A 12,271-nucleotide genomic window follows, 5' to 3' on the forward strand; every position below is an offset into this window, starting at 1 on the left:
CTTGTGAGGTTCTCATCTAACTGTCGGCTGAATTTTAATTCAGTATTCAAAATGTCGAACAAGTCACATCCACCAGAAACAAGAAGAACGTTCAAAGAATGAATTACTCTTGGTCTTTGATGTATTTCCTGTTAAAGAGCAAAACGGAAATGTGCACAACAAACAATGCACATACAGTCATGACTTACATGAGAGAAACAGTGTTTATGTTAGGGACCGCAGATAAAAATGGGGTTTAAGCTAACTGTGGTAGATCACACCAAATAGTAACAGTTATATTTAATATTTTACATGTTTCAACAACAGGCCTGCTACCAAGGCCTACACACACGCCATGTTGATACAACATACTCAAGATTTTAAACATGACAGGCCAACAACAATCCTACAAAAAGCCAAATTGACTCAAATTTACAAAGGATTAGGTTTACCAAAGAAAAAGCCCTCATTTGTCACAAACCGGCTCAGTGAATGTGACGAAGATGTGTATATGCTTGTGTTGAATGCAAAAGAAAAATACCAAAACAAACCAAAACCGGGAGAGATGTGGATCCTAGGAGAGAGAGAGAGACCATGGATGAGAGTGGTATGGAGGCCTAAACTACCCAGGTGCAGGTAGTTTTCCGATGTCCTCTCCAACTCTGCCCACTGGCTCCTGAGCCAAGAAACCAAAGCAACCTCTTAAGCAAAAAGGCAGAGAGAGGGACGTCATATTACAAATAAATCAAATCAAATGATATATATAATAACATCTATAATAGTCTAATTCAGTGCATGGGTGGTCATTGTGATATTTGTAGGAGTCAAGATATCCACACATACCTTTTTGAACTGCAAGAAATTTAACCATTCATCAGTTTGATCATTGCATCATCATTTATTTGTTTGTTTTTTTGCTTTATTTCTTTATAGGCAAAAATCTTTTTCACCAAAATTGAGCTTTAAAACAGAGGATGAAAGTCCAGGTACTGAGTTTTCATGCTGTGTTGTATTTTCATGCAGGATGGTGATGGAGGAGGGGGACCAGAGAGACAGAGGGAGGGGGCATCCGGCGACGGCAGGGGCAGGGGGAAGGCAGATCCTGACGGAGCTTGGTGAGTGAACTTACATCTTGCCTCTGCATGGCGCCCTGGATAGATTATTCTTTTCAACTATGTTGCATTTCTTGCATGTTTGTTGTGTGCCTCAAAATGCAAGTAAACACATGTTATTAGCTTTCAGTTTTTGAGATTTTGTTTTCACATTCTGTCTCTTTAATGGAAAATCTTTATAAATGTGTAACTCTGTCCGCAGCATGCTGAAAAAAGAAAGTTTATTCTGATTGGTTATGGTCTGACATTGATGAGATTTGATGCATAATGACAGCAGACATTCTGAGTTTCTTCTTCTTCTTTGTCTCAGCGGAGCAGGACCTTGATGCCATTTGTCTCTCTACATATCGAACAGCCTGCAAACTGAGATTTATACAAAAGAGATGCAACCGTGAGTCCCCACTGCTCTCCTTTTAGAATTAACAGTTATTAAGTGAATAAATATTTCTTTTAATATAGATATGCTTTCAACCCACCCACCCGCTCTTCATTTTCATTCAAGTGCATCTGATCGACATTTACAACGTGATCGAGGCGGTGCGGGATGCTGGTCTGAACGCTGTCGAGCTGAATGCTGGCATTTCTGTGACCAGGCTGGAGAACCTGGTGTCCTCCTTGTTCAACCAACTCAGCAAGCGTCTGCCCACCACACACACCATCAACCCGCGAGAAAGCACCGTGCTGCTGGTCGAATTCATACTGGCTGCCATTGAAGGGTAACTTTAGAGAAGTCACTGTGGTGCTCTGTGGATCTTTTAGAAGGAAGATTGTGTTTTTGGCTGCCCAGTTGGTTCACTTCTACATCCTGTTGTTTAATATAAAAATGAAAGAGACAGACCATAATGTGTGTGTGTGTGTTTGTGTGTTCCAGTGAACCTGACAGCAGACTGACAGTGCTCTCTGTGAAGGCGATGCTGGCCACACTGTGTGGAGGGAAACTGGTGGATAAACTCCGCTGTAAGTACCAGCAGACACCATCACGACTGACATCGGTCTGATATAGATCAGTTATTCTGCATTTCCCCAGAATTAAACAGTCTCCTGAAAACTGGTACGAGCTTGTTGACTTCACATGCAGGCCTTGAGTAAACAGAGAGATAGAATTAGTGATAGCAATAGCATAACAGCAGCAGGAATACTTTTTTTGAATATGTGCTTTTTTATATTTCATTTATATGTTAAAGGCAGTGCACTTTAAGCAAATTAAAATGTAAGTATGCATGAGCAAAATCCTGCAGTGCCTTGACAGAATGTTAAATTGACCTACAGTGTGTGCAAAAAAATCTCAAATTAATTACAATTATGTATTACACATTACAAAAGTTACATAATTAAACTGCTAAAAACAAGAAACTTCATGCTGTTTATTGGAAGTCTCACAATCAAACAAAATAAAGGGAAAAAAAACAAAAAAAAGGCCAAAGTAAGAAAACCTATTTTATTCCAGGTGAGTAAAGATGTGATTGTGCTCCTCAGTGACCGCTCTACATGTTGGGCTATTGAGGCTACTGAAAGTGGAGAAATTGAGTATCTATGAAAAATCACACATCCTTTCTTATTTCTGTCACCAAAACCAGATGTGCAGCTATGATACTTTAGATTAGCTGCACTTAAAATATGCCAAGCAGCGATGCACCAATCAGAGCTGATTCCAACTGCAAAATTTCTAAGTGTTATCAGCCAATCTGGTTACAGATTGAAATGATTAATTTTATCCAGACTTCCTTTGAACAGTGGTGTGCAGTATCGAGCTAACATAGAACATAAATAGTGAAAGTCCAGCAAAGCATTGTGCATAATATATTGTTGAGTTTTTTTTAAATGTTTGTGGCATTAAAGCAGTAATTTGTCACATGAAATCTATGCATTTTAGCCCAGAGAGATGTATGGAGATGTATACATGTTACATATGCCACCTTGTGGAAAACACGTGTCACTGCTGCTGTTTGCTCATGTTTACTTACCTGTACTTTTATTTATGATGTTGTGAGGACACCACTATGTATAAACCCGACCCCAACATAAACCAGTTGGGGTCGGGTTTATACATAGTGGTTATGGTTGAGGTCTCCAAAAAGGCAATGAATAACTCAATGCAATGTCATGTTCATCTTTATTGACAAAAACGATGTTGTGTGTTCGTGTGTAGATGTGTTTTCTCAGGTATCTGACTCCATTGGTGTGTTGGTACAGTCAAAATTTGACAGTTTTCTGAGGGAGGCTCTCAAGCTGCCCACCGCTGTACATGAAGGACCGTCCTTCGGTTACACACACACCTTAGCACGCTCATGCTTCCCACAACAGGTACGCACACACCTCATCCATCCGACCTTTAGTACACTGGATTTTTTTTCCGTTTGCCTATTTGTAGTAGCTGTATTATTTTATCTACAGTGATTCTGCAACAACATAAATTCTCTGCACAGGATAATAAGAAATGAATCTTACTCTGATGGTTCATTTTCATTTTGGAGCTTTTATTGTGACTTTTTCTGTGTTTCTGAAGAGTCTGTTATAATTGTTGTTGTGTAGAAGAGGGTGATGCTCAACATGTTCCTGGACATCATGGCTGACCCTCCTCCATGTCTTGTCTGGCTGCCCCTCATGCACCGCATGGCCAATGTAGAGCATGGTAAACACACACACACACACACACACACACACACACACACACACACACACACACACACACACACACATACACATACACATACACATACACATACACACACCCTGACAGAACATACATCCACATAAACTCTGCCTTTTTACATATATTTGGCATTCATTTTTCTAAAATAAAGTTTATGTTTTACACATCTATGATCTTCTCTTGATCAACTCGACTATCAATGACAGATTCTGTCTTTCTTCTTTCTCTCTCAGTCTATCATCCCGTAACATGCTCATACTGTCGTGGCAACGGTATGACGGGCTTCCGCTATCGCTGCCTCCGTTGCCGTGGTTACCAGCTCTGCCAAAATTGCTTCTGGCGTGGCAACGTCAGCGGCTCTCACAGCAATCAGCATCAGATGAAGGAGCACTCGTCGTGGGTGAGTCACAAGTGTGTGACTACTCATCATCACACCAGGGGGCACTGTGTGTGTGTGTGTGTGTGTGTGTGTGTGTGTACTTGTACTTACTCAAGTCCCCATAACATAAATCATTATATTTCTGGGTGAAGACTTTAAGACTAAGTTAAGGTAAGTCTCCAGGAAATGAACATAAGTCAGTGTAATGTCCTCTGAAGCGATGGACACACAACCAAGTGTGTGTGTGTGTATTTGTGTGTTAAGTCATCACAGATCACCACAGCGTGTCCCAAACTTACAAGTTTCACTTGATACACTCAGACAGGGCTTCTGTAGATTGTAGATTATTCAAATATGATGTTTTGGTAATTATGATGCACAGACTTTCAAAATCTGAATGGAAGTGTCACGATCCCATGAACTGACAATATTCTAAAAAAAGTTGCACTAGCCTGAAGGGGAAAATGTTTTCAATGAAGAAATTATGTATTAATACATGGAAACATAGTTGTTGAATTATTCATTGCAAAGCCTTGGCATAATTTGTCTTATTAATGTTTCAGTTTCAGGGATAAAACTCTTTAGAAGTTCAGCTCCTGCCTATCCAACATAATCTTCTCATGTCGGGAAACCCACCATAGTAATCCTCAGCAGAATTAACATATCGGTTCCTACAGGATTCAGTTTTAGGCTACATTTCATTCTCTGTTTACCTCCTTCACTTCAGTATACTAGTGCTAATTTTCACTGTTAACACCTGCTTATCTAAATGATTTGCTTTGATGAGGTGTGCTACAGGCACCTGAGTTCTCTGCAAAATCAGAAACTGAAGCCAGAATGTGATCATAGTTGTGTAAACATAAATAGTTTCAACTTAATGTAAGAGTGACAAAGTAATTTATCCACCTGAGATCAAATGTACAGGAAAATTTCCGTCTGAAGTCAGGCATGAACTTGACTTGACTCGGCCAACTGTTGAGTTGAGCTTCAATTTGTATTTTATAATAGTTCATCACAAGTGTGTTTGAAAGGACTTCACAGAAAGACAAAAAAACCCTACCAAAATCAATTTTAGGTCTTTTAAGTCAGTTAAAATGGTATAATGCTGTAGAGGACATGACATAGAGTGACACAGCGAGTGTTCTACAAATGCAACTAAGACCTAAACCTCAGAGACACAGTGATAACACCTGAATAGGAGTTTATAGATATTTATTCGGAAAGATGAGCAATTTCATCTGTGGAGTTCAGTCACACATTTCAATGCAGTAAACATCGCTTAGGAACATTTCTGGAGTAAAAAGTAAAAAAGTCACTCAGTTTTCTGAACACTGACCTGACATCTGTTCGTCTGTGTTTAGAAGTCGCCGGCGACTAAGCTGGGCCGAGCCCTGAGCAGGACTCTGGGCTGCGTATCGTCCAGGGAACCCTCCCACCCAATTTACCCAGAAGAACCTGAGAGGACCCTAAACCTCGCCAACATAGTGTAAGACCTCACAACACTCACACACACATGAGAATAAATCTCAGATAATTGATGCAAGAGTCGCTTAGGATTGGTACAGTTAAATCAAGCCTGTGTAACCTTTGAATAATGAAATGGCACATTTTCTCTCATGTAAATGAAAAGTTGAATTAATAAGGATTATATTAATAACATTATATTAATAACAATATTTTTTCACTATGGATACATTTGGATACATATTACAACATGGTAGATTTATGCAAAATGACATTAGTTATTTTTGATATTATAATCACAATACAATTCCACTGTAAGAACAGTGTAACATGTCACATCATTTTTGCCATTTGCTAGAGTGAAAGATAATGTCTTCAGATGTTTGGTTTTGTTCAACCAACAGTCCAAAACTCAAACATATTCAGTTTGTTATCATGTATGACAATGAAAAGCATTAAATCATCGCATTTGAAAAGCATTTTTGCTTAATTAATGTAAGTGCATATACGATGTTAATGCTGCATAAGATACTAGTTAGTGTTCAGTCAGGAACTGGCGCTGGCTTTGCAGTAACTGTTAATATCTAATAGGGAAAAGGTTGGTGTTCATTACAGAAGGTGAAATATTACACACCATGAAACTACCCAGTAGCAGACTCTTGCCCTATTTTATGCCTCTTTGGTTCTAACCTGCAGAATTACATGTACACAGAAAGTGCAGATGAAAAAAAAAAAAAGTTCCAGCTCTACAGCCAACCATTTTGGTGGCTCCACCCCCTCAGTGTTTGATTTTCCAAACATTGGCATACTGAGTCATTACAGACCTCCAAGCATTAGGCTTGTATTAGCACACAGGAACTGCACTTAGCACAGATGTGAGTATGCTTACAGTGAGGCTACATCAGATTGTTTTTCCTCCGAGCTTGTATTTTTCTGAATTTCTGTCTTTTTTTTAGTTTCCCCACTTCATTCAGTCTTTTTCTCTCTCTTTCTTTCTCTCTTTCTTTTTCTCCCTCTTGTGATCTTTGCCCTGTCTGTGTTTGCTCAGACCCGTTCAATTCACTATTGCATGAATGCACTCAAAAGCATGTGAGACTGTGTGAGTACGTGAGTGTGAAAATGTGTGTTTTCTGATAGCCAGGCCTTTGTGTTTTAATGATTTTATGTTGTTACCCTTACTAGGTGTTTGCACAGTTGATCATATGGTGTCTGAATCATTATTTGTGTGTGTGTGTGTGTGTGTGTGTGTGCAGCCCCTCTCAACCTATTGGAAACACCAGTGAGGCCATGTTGCTGTCTGCATCAGTGCCAGAGTCATCCAAGAGGTAAAGACTGACAATAAGTGTTGAAAAATGCCAGTTTTGTGTTTGTTGTTGTTTTCTGTCTGATTACAAGTTTTCTGTAGCTCAGCGCCACCGGTTACATGGGCAGTGAGTCAACGTAGATGGGCTTTGTAATAGCTTGCTTAATGTCTTTGTTGCTTCTGCATTAACTTTACTTTAAACCGATTACCAACTTCCTCTCTCTGATTAGATTTGATAAAAAATCAAATGTTGGTGTCTGTGGTAGCAAAGAGTAACAAGATGAGGTAAAGAAAATTGTGAACAGAGAAAAGGAGGTCGTATTAAACAAAAGACATTTGAAAACAAACAATATATAGCTTCAGCAGAAAATATGCACATTTAAAAACCTTGTGAGCTCCTTAAAAAAAAAAAGTTATTGTTTGCTTATATGATTACATTTTCCAGTTTTTAGTTCCTATCCTCTAATATTTCTACATAAGTCAGACATTGAATGCCATCTCGATCTTGATAAAAGTTAAGTGGTCTGTGAAAACACCAGGGGCAAGAATGCAAATAAGTCTAAGACCTTATCAGTCTATCCCTGACAAAGTCTGATAAGTGATATTTTACCAATATATTACATAACATAATAAACCAAAAAATAGGCAGCATAGAGAGTGTGTAAAATACCAGCAATACAATGTGCTGAGACATGCAAACAGTCATGGAAACATGAAAGAAATGACTTTGTATTGTATGAAAATAATGATAATATGAAAAATGTTCAGATATACATGATACAGTAAACTGTATAGCAAATGAGAATATATTATGATCTGAAAAATGTAAAATCACAAGGTAGATGCAGAAACGGTGCTGTATTGACAAATTTACATCATATTCAATTACACATAATCATCAAAAATGCATGGCTTCTCAGTGTGTGAAGTAAAGCTGTTTGCGTGATTGCTGGCGTCATTATTATTGTGTGTGATGCTGTTTGTTTATTTCCTGTCTGTCTGTCGTTGTTTTTTTTTTTTTTTGTATGTGTGTGTGTGTTTTTCGGTCATCCAGTTTGGCAGCGGCTCAGCGTATGAACGAGGAACACGCTCTGATCGCTGCTTATGTGAATCGCCTCCAGAGCAGCCCACGGTGAGAGAGGTGGAGGGAAGCAGCAGGGGGGTGGTTACATAAGGGAATCAGAAGGGGGATGTAAGGTGCAGTACAGTAAGGCTTTAGCTGAGTCAGAGTAAGGGCCAATTTAATCTCTTACAATGAAGAGCTAAATCTTACACAGAAATATATTTTATAATATGATAAACTAAACTTTCCAAGCTGTATGGTAGCAGGTTGGGTTGTCTTCTCTATCTCCATTTCTTTTCACAATCAGCTTCTTGGGCAACATTTACACTCATTTACACTCAGTAGCCAGTGTTACAGTTAGGATGCATTCCAACTGTTACTTTAATTTAATTGCTGTGTCCAGTATTCTTTTAGTTTAATTAAGTCAAGTAATGTAATTTTTTATGCATTTTTGATGAATAATTTTATTTGTATAGCCAAATATCACAAGTCACAAATTGGCCTCAGGGGGCTTTACAATCCATACAGCAATAAAACATCCGCCATCCTTAGACCTTCAATTTGGATGAGGAAAAACTTCCCCCACCAAAAATGGTGGAAATATTCCATTCCCTAACTCTATCAATATCATTCATGGAAAACCTCTCAAAGCCTATAAGAGTAGCTAGGGGGTCAGCTGGTATAATGATTGACGACTGAAGTGACATCTGTATGTCGGCAGTCTAGTACATTTTTAAACACCAAACCACAAATTAAAGGAAACATTTGTTCTCTAAATCGAGATTATTGGGTCACTTTAGTCCTTGCTGAAGGTAATCATATGGAAAAATTACATTTAAAGTTGCAATACACAACATTCAGCTACTAGATGTCTCACTATAGCACCAACATCTCACACCAAAACTAACGTGTGTTGCTTGCACAATAAAGTTGGAGGGAAAAAAAGAAAGCCAACAACTCACAAGATTCAGATCAAACTGTCAGATTCAGCAGTACTGATCAAATATGGATCAAGATTCTGTTAGAAATATATTTTAGTGGACTGTTGAGCTGTAATTTGAGAAAGTTTGTAACGTGGCTGCCATCTTGGAAACGGACGTGGAGGACACGGAGGGACTCACATGCACTAACATGCATGCTCACATGCACTAACATGCATGCGCACATGCACCAACATGCACGCGTGGCCGGTGTGGCTACCAAAACAAAGAACAGAGAAGCTCAGATAACAACACACACAGAGGGAGCGTGACTTCGTTCACTGCTCAGGTCGCCATTACTCCACTGTATCTTTACATAGCAAATAGTTGTTTGCTGACGTCCAGTGAGGCTCAGTGTCATTTTTGCACCTTTAAATTGCACATTTACATTCCATTAGATTTCACTTTTCATATCACTTCTGAAATCATTTCTACCCCTCAAATAATAAGTGTTTCATTTTTTGTTTATGTGAGGTTGATCCTCTACCTCTGATGAAATAGTGGCAACATTTTCTATCGCTGCTGGCTGCGTTCATGTTTTTTTGTTTTGTTTTGTTTTTCCAGCACATGCTGGAACCTGTTCCCAGTTATAGTATAGGCTCCTATTTGTCTCCTCCAGTAGTTACAAGGGAACATTTGATACATTTAAATGTGAATATTTGTACAACACCAGAAAACACCTGACAGGTTATAAATAATGGAAAGAGTGGAACATTTCTAAAATAGCCATGTCAGCTAAAATAGCCATATAAATCATAATTAGTCCATATTGCTTGCTGTCAGTTTCTGATTTTCCTTCTCCCTCTATTAATAGCATGGACACTCCCAGCAGGCAAGACGAGGAGCACAAACTGATCGCACGTTACGCCAACCGACTGGCAGAGACTGACGGCACAGGAGTGAGTCGAAAACACCTCATTTTCTCACACACTGTAAACCGCAAATATAATGATAGACAATTGGTTAGTGGTCTCTCTCAGATCTTAAGAGGAGCTTTTATTAAATTTGGGCATTAAATAATAAAACAGTCAGTGGAAATCAGTGACGTAGCCTAATGTGTGTGTGTGTGTGTCTGTTTCAGGTGATACCTAACCGGAGCATCAACTTTGATGTGAACAAACAGAAGAGGGAGCTCATTGCTCAGCTGGAGTGTAAAAACAGGTAGAAATTTGTGAACAGTGGATGAGTTATTTATATGAGATATTTATTTTAATTATCTGCCCTTTTAATAATTATGCAAAGAGTTAATGTTTTAGTGTTTACGAAGTTATACTATATTACTTGATACTTGTACAATAAGGAAAAGTAAAAATGTTGAGGTAAACAACTTGGAAGCCATTAAATTCTACACCCCAGTAACTTTTGCTGACAGGAAAGTATTTCCCTTCTCACTAAAAGTGCCTTGTCCATATGTTGAATTTTTCTGCTTATCTATGTGTCTACGTTATAGTTGTATGCATGTGTTTGAGAATCTGCTTTTCAAATGCGACAGCTTGTAAGGTTTATATTCTCTAAATTAAACTTTCCAAGTGTTTTTTTTTTTTTCCTCAAAAAATCTGCAAACCCCTGCAGAACTGTTATGTGTTCAGTCATGTTATGCTTCCCCAGCCTTAGCTGACCAGTATGTTTTTCATTTCTCAGAGAGATCTTGGCAGAGATCAAACGTCTCCGTGTAGAACATGACGCAGCGTGCCAGCCCAGCCCGGAGAAGGGCAGCACCAACCCAACTCTGCTGGCTGAGCTTCGTCTGCTCAGGTAAACACAGACTCAGCCAGAGTTCAGGCTGCCCAGGAGCTGCTCTGAAACCCACATACAGTCTAAAAGCACATAAAGACTGTCAGTTGTTTCTTTGTTTTCACTAGAGGTTTGGACCAAGCCCTCATGAGTCACACCCACAGAAATGATGCAGCAACATAGTTTTAAGTTTGTCAGCCTCTTCATGACATTTCAGCATTATGCACCACAGCGTCAGATTTGGCGGGAAACCTGCTGTGTTGCTTTTCAGTACGGAGGGAGAGTGCTTTATGGCAGATGGCAGTGACAGATGGTGGATTTTGAGAAAAGCCAACGTAAAAATCAGTTCCAACATGTTTATGCTTTTCAGTAAAAACAAAAACTCCTAAGTAAGAGGAGGGGCATTTGGAAGCAATGCTGTTTATGTGGTATTGATATAGAGCAGTAACAATTCTGCTACCAAATTATCCACCATGATCTCATTTGAACACTGTAATTATAGAAGGTTAGGGCAGTAATGCAGTAATGATGATGTTTTAAAGTGCCACACTTAACAGCTTTAAAGCCATTCTGTGTATATTTTATGTAGTTATAGCTGCATTCAGATGTTGTGATGGAAATCTTGATGAAAACTGTTGCAGCCATACTGGTGGTAGCAGGATACATGGCTGTCTGCTACAGTGTCTTCTTGGATACAACCACTTGGGGGCGCCCCCAAGTCAAAAATGTTCAAATTCTACACATAGTGGCTTTAAGTTTTTGCAAATGACAGTATTTACAGCTTAGTTTTTGATAAATGGTCTGGTGAGAATATTTGAAATTTTATATGTTATAAATTTTAGATCATCTCTAGACTCTTGCGTTTTTCTGAATTCTCTCATATTACCTGACTTGGGGTGGGTTAAATAATATGTACAATAATATTAATGACCCACATCACTTAATGCCCATAATTTAGGGATACTACACTCTTTTTTTATGTTAATTTGATAAATGCACATTAACACTTAACTTGAAACAACTCTTCCTTCCTTCTTTGCATCTCATCAGCAGATACTTTCATCTGCTGCATAATTTAGTTATTATCAGTAATATTGTTATGTGGAGTTGTCCAAGGGTGCAACATCTTGCAACTGGTAATCATAGGAATCTCTCTCATCACCACCACACCCTCATATGACATTTCCACCCCGTATTTGTGTGTATGTGCGTAAGAGAAATTACCAGCAAGCGGTTTCGTAGGTACGTCTACGCACAGGATGCCTCGGCCAGTTTGGATCCTCTTTATAGAGTTAAGTGTTTTTTGGTACAGAAACAAGGCAACACCTAAATTTTTGCTCTCACCACTGTTGAAGCTTTACTTAATATTGTAATGACTCAAATCTGAAATTGTCGTGTATGATTCTATGACTCAGACTCTTGTTCTATTTGTTTATTTGCTCATTTGTCCTACCATGTGAAAGGAAGCCAAGCAGGAAAGAGAGGAGTTGTATCCCCGCTTTAAACTCCCATCCAGACCGCATACTGCTTGGGAAACAGATTGTAAACACCTATCTCATATTTTTGTTTGTCTCTTTTGCTGCGGTGGTGGTTTTCGGTTGCAG

The 12,271-nt window shown here is 38.9% G+C and overlaps 1 protein-coding gene across 8 annotated transcripts in view; it reads left to right on the forward strand.

Annotated features, from left to right (window-relative positions):
* Positions 1 to 12,271, forward strand: part of LOC137169783 (dystrobrevin beta-like) — a 32,712-nt gene that overhangs the window by 13,684 nt on the left and 6,757 nt on the right. For 7 of the 8 annotated variants that reach the window (XM_067573139.1, XM_067573140.1, XM_067573134.1 and 4 more), the window contains 13 exons: positions 1,003 to 1,094; positions 1,402 to 1,482; positions 1,594 to 1,807; positions 1,963 to 2,048; positions 3,241 to 3,395; positions 3,624 to 3,723; positions 3,978 to 4,144; positions 5,485 to 5,609; positions 6,841 to 6,912; positions 7,945 to 8,022; positions 9,748 to 9,832; positions 10,015 to 10,094; positions 10,575 to 10,688. In XM_067573139.1, coding sequence (XP_067429240.1) covers positions 1,004 to 1,094; positions 1,402 to 1,482; positions 1,594 to 1,807; positions 1,963 to 2,048; positions 3,241 to 3,395; positions 3,624 to 3,723; positions 3,978 to 4,144; positions 5,485 to 5,609; positions 6,841 to 6,912; positions 7,945 to 8,022; positions 9,748 to 9,832; positions 10,015 to 10,094; positions 10,575 to 10,688 — 1,448 coding nt within the window. In that variant the 5' untranslated portion in view covers position 1,003. The remainder of the gene's footprint in view (positions 1 to 1,002; positions 1,095 to 1,401; positions 1,483 to 1,593; positions 1,808 to 1,962; positions 2,049 to 3,240; positions 3,396 to 3,623; positions 3,724 to 3,977; positions 4,145 to 5,484; positions 5,610 to 6,840; positions 6,913 to 7,944; positions 8,023 to 9,747; positions 9,833 to 10,014; positions 10,095 to 10,574; positions 10,689 to 12,271) is intronic. The other variant, XM_067573142.1, reaches the window with a different exon arrangement.

Source organism: Thunnus thynnus, chromosome 18 (genome assembly GCF_963924715.1).
Source record: "Thunnus thynnus chromosome 18, fThuThy2.1, whole genome shotgun sequence".
In the NCBI taxonomy this organism is placed as follows: Eukaryota; Metazoa; Chordata; class Actinopteri; order Scombriformes; family Scombridae; genus Thunnus; species Thunnus thynnus.